The 19033-nt window shown below is 43.7% G+C and overlaps 1 protein-coding gene across 1 annotated transcript; it reads right to left on the minus strand.

The window, feature by feature from the left end:
* Window positions 1-1187: 1187 nt before the first annotated feature.
* RAD51AP1 (RAD51 associated protein 1) lies at window positions 1188-18886 on the minus strand. The gene is made up of 9 exons (XM_015094979.4): window positions 18794-18886; window positions 16635-16684; window positions 14788-14929; window positions 12164-12267; window positions 10518-10604; window positions 9649-9798; window positions 7208-7366; window positions 5078-5212; window positions 1188-2376 (listed from the first exon to the last, which is right to left on the minus strand). Exons 1-9 carry the CDS (start codon window positions 18808-18810, stop codon window positions 2240-2242), a joined length of 981 nt encoding a protein of 326 aa, XP_014950465.2. The 5' UTR covers window positions 18811-18886; the 3' UTR covers window positions 1188-2239.
* Window positions 18887-19033: the final 147 nt, after the last annotated feature.

A 19033-nucleotide genomic window follows, 5' to 3' on the forward strand; every position in this document is an offset into this window, starting at 1 on the left:
ACAGACATTCAAATAAAACTTTTTCAAACAGCTGAGTTGGATATGGGTCTTCTAGCACAAGAAGGAATTAGCAACGGGAAAAAGGCAAATAGAATAATCTAAAAACCCAGAGCCACAGGTGCCAGCACCCAGTGTGGTGTGGCAAAGGTCAAACGTGCAAGGCTGAAGGAGGGGACAAGGGGCCAGCCTGACTGCTTGTGAACTAAACAGGCTGAGAGTGCAGATTTTAAGCAGAGGGGTGTTCTGCTCAGATTTTGTTTTAGGAAACTCCCTCTGGCTCTAATGGGTTGAAGGGAGGACAGAGTAGCTTGCTCATCAAGGCAAGGATGCCCCTTAGAAGTAGTAAGTGATGGGAGTGTCAGAGAAAGGGTGGCACCTGGAAAGAGAGAGCAGGAAATGGACTAGCGCTTGCTGACTGTATGGGACGTGCAGGGCACAAGTGCCCCAGGTCCCTCAGCTGACTGATAATGATGCTGTTTACTAATAGGAACTACAGAGGGAAGACGCCTGGGCTGGGGGGATGTCACCAATTTAATGACATACAATCAAGGGGCCAGACAACACAGCTGCGTAAAGAGCAAGTTCTGGGCCAAACAGCCTGACTGGAAGGCAGCAGTCACCTAGGTGACCAGGGGAACTTGAAGTTAACTCACGTTTTGAAAGAAAAAAGGAGCAGGGGAAAAGAATGGACTCACATGGAATACGATAGGGCGGTGGGAGCAGTGGGTGTGGGTGACACCGAACACTAGCAAGCCGCAAAGCAGTGAGGAGTAGGCGGGGAGAAAAGTACCAAAGAGTGGTGTCCTATGGCCCAGGAAACAAAGCGTGTTAAACAGGGCCCGATGAGCAGGGTCTGTATGACAGTGAGAAAATGTACCCTGGGTTTGACACCAGAACGGTCATGAGTGTTTTCTGCAAAGCCAGTTTGGGCACACTTTAAGTAATTTTCAATAGGTGGGTTAATGCCCCACACAGAGATAACAGGTTCATCAAGCTGGCCCAGGTGATTAATCAATGACATCAGTACTAGCACAGTATAGCTCTTAGTGTTTATTGTTAAACTGCAGTATAGAGAGTCCCTCAACCCAGTGTTCCTGGAAAGCATGCTTCCGGCCAGGGAGGGGGGACTGGGTTGGGGATGCACCACAATATAAACTATATACAAGAAAAGATATACAAAGCAGCCGTAGGCAAATGCTCACTTTAATCATAAGTCTGAATTACTTATTTTCACATTAACATATTTCATAAACCAAGAACTAAGTATTATATACATTTTTAATGGTTAAAATTCAGAGAATTTTATTAAAAAGTGATCAGGAGCTGGTTGAAATTTTCACTGTAAATAGAAAACATCTATTACTACTTTTATTCACAGTGAACTCGTATCTAAGCTTCCTGAAGAGCTATGCTAATACAACAGGGATGACAACCTTGACAGCCACCTGTTAAACATGGGCTTCACGTACAGTGATGACTTTGAGAAACAGCTCTTCCTCTATTTACAACAAAAAGGATAACTTTTTTTTTTGCAGAGCACTTATTTTATCATGAAATGTAGACAGAGACAGACGGATACAATGGTATTAAGGGAAAGTGCATATCAAAACTGTTCCACTTTTATCAAAGGTTTTGACAATCAAGGCTTCATGAAATGTCACAAAATTTTATTTGCTATAAGATAACCATCTATTAATACTTCTAGGTAGGAGAAACACACTATAATACAGCAACTGTTTTAATGTGGAAAATAATTCTGAATTCTCATTATAAAAACATTTGGCTAAAATATGAAACATCGTGGCAATAAAACTGACAGTGTAGTTGCCAGTGTAGAAACATCCCTGGGAGAAGTGGGAATCTTCCTCTTGCGAGATAAACTCTGCACACGAAGTTCAGGGGCCATCAACTTGACAAAGGCAGGAAGCAGCATCCTGTTACTGGCAACGAGCAGCGTGTAACGTGGACCTCTTCCGTGTCATGCTGACAGCAAGGTGGATGTCAGTGACCACTTACATACACTGAGGAAGGAGAATATGCTCTTCAGAAGGAAAGGACATTCCAAGAGAATTCACATAAAACTCTTGCTGAAGTCTCGGGCAGCTTTGCAGAGAACAGTCACAAAACAGGTAGAGGAAATTTATATGATATTAAAGGATTCCTTTATATTACAGTTCCCTCCTCAAATATAAACCCGCTTATACGAGTGAGAGCTTCTTAATCAAACATCTTCCTGTGGCTACATGCAGCTACTGGTGGCATTTGGATGCAGAGGTTTAACCCGTGCTAAGCGGGACAGGCCGAGGCGGAGGCTCTGACTCGGAGACTTCACGGCCACTCCTGCCAGGGGGCTGTGGCTGCTGCTTCCGGACATGGCTGCAAGAAAGCACATCACCTGATGCTGAGCATGTCAGACATCTCTTCACAAAGATCAGTCTATGAAACAGGAGAGGCCAGCAGAAGTAAGCAGAGTCGCTCAGTCGTGTCCGACTCTTTACGACCCATTGGACTGTAGCCTACCAGGCTCCTCCCATGGGATCTTCCAGGCAAGAGTACTGGAGTGGGTTGCCATTGCCTTCTCCTGCTATGTAGGTTCTATCAAGTTAGAGCAAAAGAGTGGGAAGTACCCATAGAGCAGAAAGTATGTCGGATAGCAAACATCCCCAGAGGCCAATGTAATGACGCTGCAACTTTAAATATGAAAGCTAAATAGGAAAGTTGGGAGCAAACAACATTGATTGTAAAGGCATTAAAAACCAATACAGTATTGTAAAGTAAAATAAAGTAAAAATTAAAGTTTAAAAAATAAAATAAATAAAAATAAATAATGTAATTATAATTTCTAAAGCAGTAGCAAATCTAATACATTTTTTAAAATTCTGTAACTTTTACAAATACTCCTTAAAGAGCCTATTTTTCAAACAGTAAATAACTTTGACAAGTACCATTTTTCTTTATGTACACATTTCATTTAGGCTGCCACACTAATGGAGCGATTATTTCCATCAGGGACTAAATTTCCGAATTTATCCACATATTCGTTTGTAGTTGATATGGAGTATAAAAAGGACAACTGTGTATAATTTTTTCATACAAAGGTTTTATAAACATTTCCATGATTCTAGCCATCTGATTTATCATTCTTAATTGCATGTATGTGTCACATATTGACAAAATTCCTACAACAAACTTCTGGGTTGTTTCTAGCTTTTCACCACTTTCCTATAAATGGTTATTAAAAAAAGTGACCACTTATTACTTTTTCTTCTTTTGAATTCTTTGTAAATTCCCAAAAGTAGCTCTGAAAAGACAGGTTTATTTCTATGGTTCCTGTTAAGCTGTCCTATAAAAGGATTACAAATTTATAATAGTTACACCTACTACCCCACCACCCAGATGCACTGGTTGACAGTTTTATTATTTTCTAGCTTGAGAGGTATGAAACTGCATTTTATTGTTTTATGCTTCCTTAATTACCACCGAGACTGCCACTCTTGCCATATTTGTTTCTGGTGGTGCTTCTTGGGGGCAGCAGTACGTTTATGTCCTTGGCCCATTTCCCCACTGGAGCCTCGCTGGTCTTCTCAAGTTTGTGTAAGACAAGAGGCCACGCGAGAGCCAGTCCTGCTCTCATACGTATCGACTGGTCGACTTTTAAGTTCACTTTTACAAACTAGGAGGTTTCCCACTAAAATGTGGATTTCTGGCTTCTCTTAAAAGCTCAAGACATGGAGAACACACGGCCCACTGCCCTGCGTGTGAACAGCCCGGGGAGCAGAGCAGCGCGGCCTCCCTACAGAGGGCACGGCGCCCGCTCCCCCAGGCCCACTCCCCGGCCCCGGGCCGCCAGCAGCTGACCTGCCCGCCTCCCACACAGAGAGTCTGCAAGCACCCTGTTTTATGATGATGACTCTAGCCATCACTCCATTATTTCTTATCTTTTGGCTTTTGCTGCCTTCAAACTTCTGTAACTCATTCTGTCAATTCCTTAAAATGTCTTTTGTTGAGGAATCTAATTGTTCTTAGAAGAAATAAACTAAGAGATACCCCTGAACTGAAACACGAAACAGCATCATTATTTCAGTAAATAACCTTTCTCCTTTCCTTCTCCCAAAACTTTTAAAGTCCTCCCTAAGATCTTATAACTTTGAAACCAGAAGACTTTAAAGATTACACAGTGCCTGCCACTTGAGATGATGAAATGAGGCCACAGAGAAGTGAAGCCACCACAGGAGTCTCGGGCCCGCGTCCACCTGTGAATGGCCGGCCATCCCCGGGGAGTGGCCACTGTGAACCAGCCAGAGGACATCACGGGTGAGCAGGACAGGAAACCCCAGGAGACTGGGGTGACTCAGCAAAGGGGAGCAGACACGCGAAGGAAGCCATCCCAGAGGGAGGAAGCTGGACAGAAGTGCACACCCAGGTGCTGAAGGAGCAGAGAATGCATCTGGCCGCTGCAGAGGGCTCCTGGGCAGGATGAGGGGAGGTGGAGAGGGACTGGCAGGAAGTCACCACCAGTCTGGATGTGACATGAGCAGAACCTGACTAGGGTTTCAGGAATGTCAGTAAGCAGGAAGGACCATGAGACTGGGCTGTGGAGCAAAAGAAAACAAAGAGAAGCCGAGTGTGTAGCCACTGAAGGTCAAGTTTGCTAAACGCTGGAATTCCCAAGGTTTCTGTCCCACTGCAGGGGTCAGCAGGTCTTAAGCAAAGAGATCTGTCGACAAACATTCATTCATATGTATCAGGAATCTTTAATGCTGGTACTCTTTCACTGTAATTCTACTACTAGGAATTTATCCTAGGAAATAGCCAGGGATGTGCCCAGATTTCTAAAGTAAGGGGGTCTGTGCTAACTGCAACCTTATTTATCACCATGAAAAAATAATAAACAACTTAGATGCCCAAATATAAGGGAATAACAAGTGATGAACAAATACAGCAATTAAAAACCTTTAGTTTTGAAGACTGCAATATGAGGAAGTGCTCATTCGTAACATTTACAAGGGAAAATACGTACCTGTGGCAATCCTCCAAGTCCCTGCCCTTGAGCAATAAATAAACATACTATACGTACCTGGAGGGACCCACTTGGGTCTCTTGCTTTCTGCTGCAGGACTGCGTATCTGTGAAGGCGTCCTACTGGCCTCCTTTCTTGGTGAGGACCGAGATTCTGACTTGACGGCAGCTGGAGTGCAGTCTACTGAAGTCACTAGTTTGAAAATATACATAAAACGGGGGTCACAGAGCAAGACTGAAGTCTAGCATCCATGTGTGAAAATTATACAGTTCCATCAGCTTATAAAAATTAAAGAAGCAGAATCATAAATCCAGAAAACTTTCATTAATCAACATTTATAGAGGGCCTAGGAACGGCCACTCTTTCTGAGCACTTCTATACTAGGAAGTATGGTAAATATATCCTTTAACACTACCTTTAACCCTGAGGGCAGCTCTGATACAAAAATGACTCTCCCCACTGTCAGTTAAGGAAACAGAGAGATTAGATAGTCGGCCTGTAGTCTGAGAGCTAGTAAGTGTCTGAGAAAGAAGTGGAAACCACGTCTGAGTCCAGAGTCCACACTTGTAACTCACACAACAGTGTCCCATCACCATGTGTTATGAGATATTCAATGTATCAGGCTCCAGGGTCCCAGAGATCCTATTCCCAGGGAATTTATGGTCCCCTCACTAGACTCTAGCAGAAACGGCACAAAAGTAAAGAGATATGTACACTGCAGTGTGGTAAGAGAGATGACAGGACCTAGAGGTGGGCCTGGGGGAACTTAGAAGCTACATGGATCTGCACAGTTAGAAGCATCTCACCGAGGGTGGTATAAAAGCAGAGCACCTCGGCGGCTCCGTGGTGGGCCAGGTGAGAGGGGATCGGAAACGAATCAGGAATGAACAAAGTGGGAGAAAGTGGGGAAAACAGCAGAGTGGAGGGCTCTGGTCATTAGAAAGGAGGATGGTGCTGGAGACACGGGAATCATCAGGACTCACAAACTCCCGTCATGGACACACCGTCTGAGAAGGAATAGAGAATGGGAGTGGGTTTGGGTTTGTTTCTGATGGAGGGAGAAATGGAGGGAGAAGTAGTAGGAGACAAAGTCTCTTTCAGATAACGCTTGCTTCAAGAGGCCTCAGCAGCATCTGCGTGCCTGTGGATGTGAGCACCTTCACCATGCACTCCTCTTCCTGTTGCCGAAGCCCGAGGTCAGGCTTCTCTGCCGTGATGGGGATGCCCTGTACTTCGTGCTGTCCAACACATCAGTAGCCACAAGCCACAGTCAGGTGGGCACTTGAAATGTGGCAGCAAAGCCAAGAAACTGACTTTCAAACTGTACCTAATTATCTTAAATGTGACGGAACTACTTTGGCTAGTGGCTACTGTATTGGATGCCACAGCTCTTAAAATTTTCTCTACCAAGGGAAGAATTATGGGACTCTATCAGTACCTAGTTCTCATTTCTCAGTAGTACTCGGCACCAGTACTCAGCATTGATCTGTTCAAGGGGAGGTGAGACTAAGGCCATCCTTAGCAATGGGGTCTGAACAATAGTTTCAAATACTATACATATATTAAATAGCTAAGATATAAAAACTCTACCGGTAAGAAAAACAAATCAGGTTTAAGGAAGTTATATTTTACAATAATCTATTAATGTATTATGAACTCACAAACATCCCAACTTCTTTCACACAAGAAACAACTATTCCACGTTCAGGTCGTCACTAGTTTCAGAAGTTGTCTTGTAAAACTGGTTTCTTCTAACTGAATCTGTTCTGAAGAAACCAAAGGCCCCTAAACACAGACAGAAGGGTTCTCCCCTCCAAGACCGGTCATGTGCGACAGCAGCAAATGAGATATGCCACCTCCCCATTCAACTGCTTGGAGAAAATGTGTCTAATGGACAGATCCAGGCTCTGCATGGACAAAGCTGGGGGCTAGTTCCGGCCATCGCCTAGCCGTGAGAATCCAACATGTGGTTTGACCTCTGACAGCCTCAGTTTTGTGGCCATGAAATGCAGGGGACAGGAGCTGCTCAGGGCCCCCTCGGCCTTCTGCCACCCCAGCCCGGCCTACCATCCTCCCCGGGTTATGACAAGAAAGGAAGACCCCACAGGTTAGGGAGAAAAGGGCAGAGCACTTTAAGGAAACCAGGCCCGTCTCTGGCGTGAAGTGACATGTGAGGGACTGGCTTACCCCCAGCACCACGCTTGGGTTTAGGCTTCTCTTTCTTTTCAGCTGGAGGTTTCACCTTCACTTCTTTCCGTTTGGTTTCTTTAGCTTTACTTTTTCTCACAGTGAAGCTTTCATCGTCTTCACTCCCACTAAAATCAGAGCCATCCTCAGAGTCTTCACCTGAAACAGATCACACCTCTGCTCACCTCTGCTGGAAGATGTGGGGCTTCTGGGCTCCAGCGTCACCTTCTGCACACACATCCCTGTCCGTTCTGTGTCGTGCCGTCTCCAGGGGCCGAACAAGGCACAGTGCCTAGGAGTGCGTCCAGGCCCCTCACTTACGTGTCCTTGACCTCAGACAGGCCCCTGACGCCACTGTGCCTGTTTCCCATGCATGACGTGGGGAGAACCCTACTGCCTCCACCACGGGGCTCTTGTGCAGACTGAGTTAATACACGTAATGAACTCACTTCCTAGGTGATGTTCTGCTCTGCCTATGGTGTCACTCGTGTCTGAGAGCACAGAACATGTGGCTGCCTGGCTCCCGGTGGGGTCAGTGGAGGCCTGGCTTGAATCCCGTCGTAAAGATGCTCATCAGCCTCTCGCTGATGGGCTCTGCCGAAATTAACTATGCCATCATGATCTCAAACTGTGATGTCCTTATCTGTCATTCTTCCCACACTAACACAACTTTAAAAACAGATGATCAACCCACGTATTCACATAACAGTTACCAAGTTATACAGAATTTACTATATAAGGCCAGCAGATTGCATGGCTGCTATTAATATAAATAGCACCTGGCAAAATCAAGTAATTATTTCTGGAGTCCCAAGAGGATCTGGATTTGGGAAGGGCAGGTGGTAGAGAAGCCTCTCTAGAATATCAGAACACAAAGTCCAGGAGGCGCAGCTTCCTGTAAACTCAACAGCTGTGGTATTTCACGTATTCTCTTTGGCTTGAGGGGACAGACTGCAGGACAGGCGAGGACTCTATGTACATAAACTGGAGGGGCAGCGACAGAACACCCAGAATCCCAAGGATTAGCATCTCCTCCTGGAGACTCTAAAAACCCAGACACTGGGTTATGGATTTTGGAGAGCTTTATATGTCCTTAGGAGAAGCCCTGATTCTCTCCGTTTCACTTTTCTTTCCCTACTGAAGGTCACAAAAGGCACTTTCTCTCATCTAGGGTGAGCCGATGCAGTGGGAAATTCTGAAATGTCACTTAAAGAAGGGACCCTGCTCCAGATAATGCAGGCTGTCTGAGATGATTCCAGCAGCACATTCAAGTATAATAAACCATCAGCTCTGAGGGGATAGGAGAGGGAGCCATTCTCAGCTTAGGGCAGAAGAAAATAAACTGGCTATACCGCTCCTTGAAGTACAACAAGCAAGGCAGGGAACACGGGTGTCCTTCCATGGTAGGTAAAGCAGGCTTGGATGGGGATCCGAAGGGGGTTCCAGACCCACAGAACAGCATGGACTTGCACACTCTTTGGGTGGGGGACTCAGGAGGAGTCAGAAGGCTGGGAGGAGGGAGACTGTGCCTGAATCTCAGGCTGTGCAGCCACAGCACAGGCTGGACGGTGGTAACCACCTCCCCTCAACAAGCCGCCCCCTGAGAGGCTGGGAGTTCTTGGGGCTCGACCACACAGTTTGATGAGAAGCACAGCCACCCAGGGAGTTTGGGGGGAATTGTAACAATGTAGCAAAGAAAAACCAAACCAGCTCTCAGAGAACTGGAAAAGAGACAGTCTTTTTGGACTGCAAGTGAAGCAGGAAGACAAGAGATGCTTCTTGGGGAATCTATGAATTCTTAAGTACATAAACCATCAACACTTGACACCTCAGATCTTGGTTTTACCCTCAAAGGTAAGCTCTCATGTGAAGAATACAGCACCCAAAATAGAAACCCAAATATCTGCTGGATAAATGTGGATGAACAGCCCCGATATATATACAGCAAACATATATATGAACCACATCTTCATCCCTTCAGCTACTGACGGGCCCCTAGGCTGCTTCCGTGTCGTGGCTATCGTAAACAATGCTGCACTGAGCACCGCGGGCATGCATCTTTTCTCACCACTGCTCCTATTTCCTTCTGATAAATATCTAGGAGTGGACCTGCTGGATCGCAAGGCAGTTCCATTTTTACTTCTTTGAGAAATCTCTAGTGTCACTGAGCTCTTGGGTATGTACTTGCCTGTTCTGTGGTCTATGCCTTTCCATCAGTCAGAAGTGCCATTTCTTCCTAAATGCTACTCATTTTTCAAGGCACAGCTTAAAGTTCACCTCTGGATAAAGCTTTTCCACCAAAGGCACAGCTGAATTTAACTGTCCTGTGTTCCTCAAATTTGTACAGCCAATGCTCAGCAGTGTTCTGCGTACAGCAGGAGTCTCCGGGAACTTCTGACTGACTCTCCATAGGGTGGAGCTTGAGTGAGGACATAACCTACCAGTTGCGAAGTCTGGCTCAGAGTCGATGGCTCCATCGTCATCACTGTTTTCCAAGAGAATCTTCCTCTGCTGGACCACGGCTCGGGACGCAGCCTTCCTTCTCCGTGGAGTGTCCTGAGAATCATCCTCTTCAGTGATCTTATCCAGATCTTCAGGACGTTTAAAAAAAAAAAAGAAAATTTTTGTGCCTGGTAACATCTAAAGAGGGGCTTTCCAGGTGGCTTAGTGGTAAAGAACCCACGTGCCAATGCAGGAGACCTGGGTTTGATCCCTGGGTCAGGAAGATCCCCTGGAGAAGGGAATGGCTACCCAGTCCGGTATTCTAGCCTGGAGAATCCAACGAACAGAGGAGGTCTGGTGGGTTGCAGTCCACCGGGTTGCAAAGAGTCAGACACATCTGAGTGACTAACAACAACATCTGACGAACTGCAAAGTGGACTTCCATTACACCTGCTTTTATGAAAACATCTGCCCAGCTTCATCTTTCCTGTACGTCTAGTAACAGACCACAGAGCCCAGTCTGGTCAATATAATACATCAGTCTCCTTGCAGCAGTCTGAGTTAAGCATAAGTGTAAGACCCAAATTGAGAGTCTTTCCCCAAGAGTTTTCAAGCTGAGCTGGGAAGATGCAGCCCCTTTCTTCAGGGTTCAACTCCAGTCAACTAGAAGTCAGGGGAAGTCGTGACCCTACCCCAGGGAAGGAACCAGGTCTGCAGTGAAAGACTGAACACAGAAAGAGACGAAGGAGAAGAGGTGAAGAGAACCTTCACAAATGTGAAGACCTTGGTTCTAGCTTTAGTTCAAGAATTTAAGTAAGAGTTAGAAAAATGATGACGAAAAAAGTAAATATAAGAATAAAAAACTTACCTAAATAATCACCGGCTACACTGCAGTTGGAGACATGAGGAGACTTACTCGTTGCTCCTGTTTCCTTCTTGCCGTGTTTGTCAAAGCCTGGATGTCAGGAAGAAGGAAGAGGCAAATGCACCCTAATCAACCAATGACTAGAAGCAAGAAGAGAAGTGCTGAAGTCTGATAGCATTTAGATACAGACACATGAGCCAAGCTCAAGCTAGCACACTGACTTGACTTGGCAAAGCTAGCCTAAGCTTAGGACTTTTGGCCCGGAAATCACACAAACTTCAATGGGACCTAAGTTCAAATTCGGGCTCTTAAATCAGCTACATACCAAGGGGAGGCTGCTTATCCTTTACAAGATTTCATTTCCTCATCCATAATGTGGACATAGAAACAGGGTGGGGATTAAATGAGGCTCCTGTGGGGAATTAGATGTTGGCTAAATGTGGAAACAGCTTATTGTGGTGCCCAGCACATAGGAAACAGTTCATAAATGTTAACTATCATCCCTATGTAGGCAGATCTGTGCTTTTACTAACGTAAAGACTCTTCAATCATTATCATAACTTTAAAATGATCTAGAGTATTGATCCCAATGCTATGGAATACATGACTCTCGGAGAAGGAAATCCTGTTATACATGTCACTATCTTTTATAGGAAAGAGATTTTCATTTTCTCAATTTTAGGTGTAAGACAATTCTCTTAAGTTTCTTTGATAAAGGCCCCTCTAATCAACACTATCTCATTGATTGTCAAACAGCAGGCACTTTTGACTTAAACATCTTTACCCTTTAAATAAGGGAATGTGCTTAAAATAACCTCCAACAAAAAAGAAGTTAGGCCAAAGTAGTTTAATCCAGAAAGCATTTTAGCAATATGAATGTCTTTTCCAAGAATAATGATTTCTGCCTCTCCAGGATATCAATATTGCTGTCCGCTTCCTAGTTGCCAGAAAAATCAAAGAAAAATCCACAGGAAAAGTCAGCAGTCATAAACCTATTGAGTCTACTGAGTTTGCTCACCAAATTAGTACTTTTACCTTTCTGAGTAATAAAGATTATCACCATTAGATGATGCTTAACTAATTGCAATTTGGAGAGAAAGAAAGTGGGCTGTTAGGATGTAGAGGTCAATTTATTTGACCAAGAAATTACATTTTCACTGTGTACAAAGACGAACTTTGGATCCAGAGTCACAGTCCATGTCCTCAAGTGGACCCTGAGTGTTAGGCAGAGAGATATTTGCTTGTGGATGAGAGTTTTATGATGGAATAAATAACAAATCCAACAGTACCCTCTGCAAACTGCTCCTTTTATAGTCCAAAGTATTAAAAGTACAACCTTCCCCCTGTACAAGCTCATCCAGAGAAATGATTACAAAAGGGGTAAGAAGGTTTTGGGGCTTCCCTGGTGGCTCAGAGATTAGTGTCTGCCTCCAATGCAGGAGACCCGGGTTCAATCCCTGGATTGGGAAAATCCGCTGGAGAAGGAAATAGCAACCCACTCCAGCACTCTTGCCTGGAGAAACCCATGGACGGAGGAGCCTGGTAGGCTATAGTCCACAGGGTCACAAAGAGTCGGGCATGACTGACCGACTTCACTTTCACTTTCCAGAAGGTTTCAAAGATAATTACAGAAGATAAGTTACGCTTGCCTTGAGACTGCTCCACATCAATGGTGACAGCTGGAACCTCCTTCACTGACAAAGCCAGTGCGACCTCTAGGTCTCTTCGGTAGAGTTTATCGTCCAAAGCCATCCTAAAACATACACAAATAATGAGCTTTTAAACTATCAGTCTCAACTACACAGCAAACCTTGGGAGAGGTTAGCTGAGAGTTTCCAACCTCAGGAAGATGTTCTTAAACAATGATCATTATCATAATGGACTTTAACGTTCCACCTCCTGAAATGTAACAGTGTCATGTTGGACCCAGCAGAACAGAACAGACATGGGCAGTAGGTGACGGTGTCCACGTCATTGTGACATCTCTTCCTCACCACCAGCTCTGTCCAGGTGGGAAGCACCCGCCCAAGTGAGAGCAGACGTGGCTCAAACATCACTTCTGCTTAGGAATCTTCCTTGACCTCACCCACACCTCCTTAGGCAGCTATTACAGCTCCTACATTAAACTAACATTACTCTCTCTTTATATATATTTTTTCTTTTTCTTTTTTTACATCTGCTCCGCCCAATCTGGATTCTGACAAGTATTTCAGTAAGTACTTACTTTGCGTGAGGCACTGCACTAGACAGGATACTAGACGTGCCCTCAGAGTCTGCAGTTAATGAGGAGGTAGGAAAGAAAGTCCTGGAATAATTATCCCATGTAAACAGATTATCATGGCTCCTGTTCAAGGTGGTCAAGAGTGCTCCGGTGTTTAAGAAGGGAACGCAAAGACAGACAGAAAAGGTTACATAAAGGAGGAGATGTTGAGCTGCACCTAGAAGGATTTAGTACTTTTTAAAATCACAAGTTTTATTGAGATATAAGTCACACAGTGTCAAATGCAGCCTTTGAAGCCTACAATTCAGCGGTTTTTAGTATATTCAGAGAGCTGTGAAGCTACCACCACTATTAATTTCAGAACATTTTCATCATCCCAGAAAGAAACTCCATACCCACTAGCAGTCAGCCCCCATTCTCCCTCCCCAGCATCTGGCAAGCACTAGTCTACGTGCTGTTTCCATGGACTTGTCTGTTTCGGGCCTTCCACGTTAATATTAATGGAATCACATAACATGTGGCCTTCTGTGCTTGGCTTCTTTGGCTCACCATGATGTCCTCAAGGTACATCCATGTTGTGGCATGTATCAGGACTTCATGTATTTCCATTGCTGAATAAGGTTCCACTGTGCGGGTGTATTGCATTTTATTTATCCAGTCACTGATCGACAGGCATTTGGATTACTCACATTTTATTTTTGGCTATTATGATTAATGCTCCTGTGAATACCCGTGTACAGGTTTTTGTGTGGGCAGAGTTTTATTTCTCTCGGGCATATGCCTAGCTGGGTCATATAATAAACCCTACATTTCGGGGCACTGCTGCTCTGTCTTCCAATGAGGGTGCACCATTTTATACTCCCAGCAGCAATGCATGAGGGTTTCCATTTCTCCACATCCTCCTCAACACCTGCTACTATCTGTCTTTCTGCATCCAGCCATTCCTGTGGGTGTGACATATGATCTCACTGGGGTTTTGATTTGTATTTCCCTGATGGCTATGGATGGTGAGCATCTTTTCATGTGCTTATTGGCCATTTGTATATATTCCTTAAAGAAATGTCTATTCAAGTCCTTGGCCCATTTCCAAATTGGGTCATGATCCTTTTTAGTGTTGGGTTGTAAGAGTTCCCTATATATTCTAGATGCAAGTCCCTAAAGGATCGCATGATTTGCAAATCTTTTTTCCCATCCATTGGTTGTTTTTTAAACTATATTTTAAAGATAGTACAAGAAGCTGAAAAACAAAGAATCGAAAGCGAAGAGAATGACGTGGGGGTAAGTTTCTCTATGTTAAGGAAGTTTCCTCACGCTACTGGAGCAGTGAAGCATCACACATGCCATGTTCCACTTGTCAGAATCCCTCCTCGGCCACCTCCTCCCCACACTGCAAGTCTGGGGCCTCTCAGATTCCTCCCTTCCATCTCCCCCACTGCCTCCAAGTACTAACTAACGGAACTCCACGGTTAGTCTGAAACTACAGGTCCTTCTCACTGCTGGACAAAACTCAGTAAGATAAAGTGAAAATATTTTTTATCTGTAGAGAAATACACAGTTTCACTTTTTTTTTTTTTTCCTTCCGGTTTTCCTGAGCTATCTATAATGGACACCCAGCACCGTGTAAGTTTCATGTGTGACACAATGGTGTGGCTCACATACATCATGAAATGATGACAAGTTTAGGGAACATCCATCATCTCATTGAGAAATGTGGCTTTGAATTTTATAAACTGTCCTTACAGACGTAACTTTAAACAAAGTAGTCTTTAAGACCTGAGGACTTCAGAGTCAGGTGCAAGGTCTCCTTGTAAAGGCAAGATACACCTTGTAAACTTGGTGATTATGACTTAAATGGTTATTTCCTTATGCATTCATGAACTTAAAGCAGTTCAGAAAGCCAGAGGGGATTAGTGGTTACATTCCTGTTCTCCTACATGAATTAAATAAGACCTATGATTTTGCTCAAGTTCTAATTTAAACCAAGGTTTGAATTTATCTCTTTTAGATTAACAAATCTAATGTCATATATTCACTGCATGTCTTACCTCTCACCTTTTTTTAGGGGTTTTCTCTTGTAGTGGGATGTCTTTTTCCTGGAGATTCTTCAGCTTAGGTTCTGGTTTTTCTAGTTTCAACTCCTTTTGTGTTGTTCTGGATTTCTTATTTAACGGTGCGGTTGCAGGAACAAAATCATCTATTTATGCATGAATTAAAAATAAAAGAATATATGAAACTGTTTTTCCTAAGGAAGAAATAAGGTAAACTTACTTTCTTGGTAGTTGAGAGTCATTACTATGTGTGTTCAAGTTTTAAAGATAAGCAAACTGTTTGCTTTCCATAATCTAAAAAAGACAGTTGGCATACTGTTTTTATTCTCACTCGAGCTTTTCAACTTTGTTTTAGCAACTTAAAAAAAAAAATCCATCTGTCAAAAATTAACTCCCTGAAAAACTATAAGGGCCACTAAGCTAGCATATATAAATGGCAAAGAAAAAAACGATTAATTAAAAATCTCTAAAACCATTAGAAAAATCAATAAAATTTCCTGTACAATTTTATCATATTGACAAGTGGAAGAAAATTATTTTTATGGAAATTTCATAACACAGCCAAATACTTTCTTTCAAAGGCCTATTCAGCACAGTTCAGTTGCTCAGTCGTGTCTGACTCTTTGCAGCCTCATGGACTGCAGCACACCAGGCTTCCTGGTTCATCACCAACTTCCGGAGCTTGCTCAAACTCACGTCCATTGAGTTGGTGATGCCATCCAACCATCTCATTCTCATTACCTTTCCTAAAACAACAACCAAGCTAAGTAAAGTAAGAAGCATCGGAACCTGGAGGAAGAGAAAGTGGCTCCTACTTAGGACTTTACAGTAGCAGTCTTTACAGTGGTATCATCATCTTAAGAGCCCTCCTATGATCCCACCACAGTAACTTTATTTTTGGCAAAGGATGCTGTTTTCCAGTCCATTCAGTTTTCATGGGTTTTTCTGTCTTACCATCCCCAGAACTGAGGTGATTCTTCTGTTGACACTCAACATAAAACCACTGCTCTAACTTTCAAATGCAGACGTGACACGTACGCATTACCTTCAAGGTACGCACAGTCTGAATCATGGGCTTTCCCATTTATTAATAAGTGCTTTATGCTTCTCCACATAGAAATACAATAATCTGTGACTTGTCCCCCACCTCCACACCAGTTTCCAGAATACTGCCAGCAGTTTATACCTATTTTGCGATAGACTGATGACAAGAGTAAAAAGCTAGAAAGTCATGTTCTATACTCTTCTGTCCCAAGTCTCAGATGCATATTAAGACTAGGCTCCAGGCAAAAACAGATTCCTTCAAACCAAGGGATTACTAAACATTTGACTCCCAGAAAACTCCAGCAGTCTAAGAAAGAAACAAATAACTTACTTTGAAGTATAATGTAACCTAACACCATGTTTCTCAAAGTTTTGACCAAAGTTCTCTTAATAGCAAAGACAAGTACATATGTAACACAGTAGGATAAAGCTTAAGCCTGAGCTTCCTTCAGGGGCTTGCTTTACTCTATCATTAATGGGGATTTTACAATATATTCTGTAACACATCTGCATCTCTGAAAGACAGGGGGAACCTGGATCTAGAGTAGTTTAGATCTGAAAAATCATTTCTCCTGGCCCTGTGTGGTTATGATTTATGCCAATAATAATTCTTGTCAGTGTAGTAATCAGCATAATTATCCTAAACGCTAAAAAAATTATTTCTCCAGACCTTCCTCATATGCAATTGGTACAACCATATTTTAGCCATACATACACACACACACACACACACCCATACATAATATATCCTATAAACAGGAAGTAAATTATCAAAACTTTAATGAAGAAATAAGATGCTCTACTTACCATCACTATCAGAGTCCTCAAATTGGGAGTAATTGACTGGCTTCTTATGCCTGTGACCAAGACAGAAATTTTATTTATACAAATGTCAACTTCTCGCCTCCATTCTTTAAGGCCATTAATACTCTTGAGTAAATAAAAATGTTTGGATTCCCTTAAGCACATGTAAATTAAAAACATGATTTGCATTTTACAGCAAAGATATAACATTATTATACTTGATAAGGAAAAAAGTTAATTCAGAGAACAAAGTAAGAATAATCAATATAATTAACACAAAGTGTACACACTGTTTAATTGCCATTGGGCATTTAGAATTTCTTGTTGTATGTATTCTTTTGTTTTATATGTGAATTCTGAAGTATTAAATTACAAACTTCTTGATACTGAAAGCCATTTTCTTTTATCTCTTCCAATATTAATTCATGCTCACTATGCTGCTGCTGCTAAGGTGCTTCAGTTGTGTCCAACTCTGAGCGACCCCATAGATGGCAGCTACCAGGCTCCTCTGTCCCTGGGATTCTCCAGGCAAGAATGCTGGAGTGGGTTGCCATTTCCTTCTCCAGTGCATGCATGCATGCTAAGTCGCTTCCGTCGTGTCCAACTCTGTGTGACCCTGTGGACAGCAGCCCACCAGGCTCTGCCGTCCACAGGATTCTCCAGGCAAGAATACTGGAGTGTGTTGCCATTTCCTCTCCATGGCTCACTATGCAATAGACATTTAAAACATGGTTGAGTCTGAGAAACAGCCTCAGAGACATGGAAAACAAACTTAGGGTTACCAAAAGGGAAAAAGGGTAGGAGGGATAAATTAGGAGTTTGGGATTAGCACATACAAATTACTATATACAAAATAGGTAAACAAAAAGTTTATATAACACAGGGAACTATATTCAATATCTTGTAATAAACCCTAATGGAAAAGAATACATGTGTATGTGTATATATATACATATAAAACTGAATCACTTTGCTGTACACCAGAGACACAAGATTATAGAGAACTACACTTCAATAAAAAGTTTTTAATTAAAATTAAAGTAAGGCTTTCCTTCCTCTCACTCTCTCACACTCCCATGTTTGTTCTCAGCCCCTTAGAATGCAACCTCCAGCACCTAAATATAGGTACATATACCTAGTAAATATATACTTCCAGCGCAGAAGTAAGTATATTCGAACTCTACTAAATGAATGGCTGACCCTAGGTCTCCATGGTGCTCGACTGAGGTAAACTAGAGGAACAATTTCCAACAAACCTGGTGGAAAACACAGAGGATCTGGCGCCAGCTGGCTTAGATTTGCTTGTTACCCAGTAACTTACTAGCTGTATGACTCAGGCAAACTGACTTTCAGGCCCAGAGGTTTAAACTGATAAAATGAAGAGAACTAAACTTTCTATCTCAAAGAAATATAGTGAGGAACAAGTGAATTAACACCTAAGTAGGAACTCAGTTGAGTTCAGTTCAGTCGCTCAGTCATGTCCGCTCTGTGCGACCCCATGAATCGCAGCACGCCAGGCCTCCCTGTCCATCACCAACTCCTGGAGTTTACTCAAAACTCATGTCCATCGAGTCGGTGATGCCATTCAGCATCTCATCCTCTGTCGTCCTCTTCTCCTCCTCCCCCAATCCCTCCCAGCATCAGGATCTCTTCCAGTGAGTCAACTCTTCGCATGAGGTGGCCAAAGTACTGGAGTTTCAGCTTCAGCATCAGTCCTTCCAATGAACACCCAGGACTGATCTCCTTTAGGATGGACTGGTTGGATCTCCTTGCAGTCCAAGGGACTCTCAAGTCTTCTCTAACATCACAGTTCAAAAGCATCAATTCTTCGGCGCTCAGCTTTCTTCACAGTCCAACTCCCACATCCATACAGGACCACTGGAAAAACCATAGCCATGCAAAGGGTAATCCGGCCTTAGTTGAACGGGGTGGGTAAAAGAAACGGCAGGAAGTGTCAAGGACGCCAAGAGAAGGAAACGGCTAGGTTGACAGGACCCTTCCAAGGAGCGAGAGCCCTTGCTGGAGGCCGGAGTGTTTCCCTGTCCGTCCCACTATCGCCACCTGGTCCTCGGGCCCTTCTCTCCATCCCGTGCAGGTAACGCAGCCTGCAGCGTCTTCCTGACCTTCCTCCCCACCCTCGCCGGATGCCATGAGCTACTCACCTCGCAGGCCGCACCATGATCCCCTCCGAGGCTGGAAACCTGCACCTCTCAGGACCTAGAAGGCAGCCGCCGCGGCAATTTCAATTCCCGCCCAAAACCAAACCCAGAGCGTTCCGCCCATTCCGCGGCTCGCCAATCCTGGCTGGCCATTCCAACCGCCGCGCATGCATTCTGAGAGGCGCGCGTTAGTTCACGCCCTCCCCAAGCACCGCCCTTCCGCGTCCGGTCCGCCGGAACTGA

The sequence above is a fragment of the Ovis aries genome, chromosome 3, assembly GCF_016772045.2.
Source record: "Ovis aries strain OAR_USU_Benz2616 breed Rambouillet chromosome 3, ARS-UI_Ramb_v3.0, whole genome shotgun sequence".
Taxonomy (NCBI): Eukaryota; Metazoa; Chordata; class Mammalia; order Artiodactyla; family Bovidae; genus Ovis; species Ovis aries.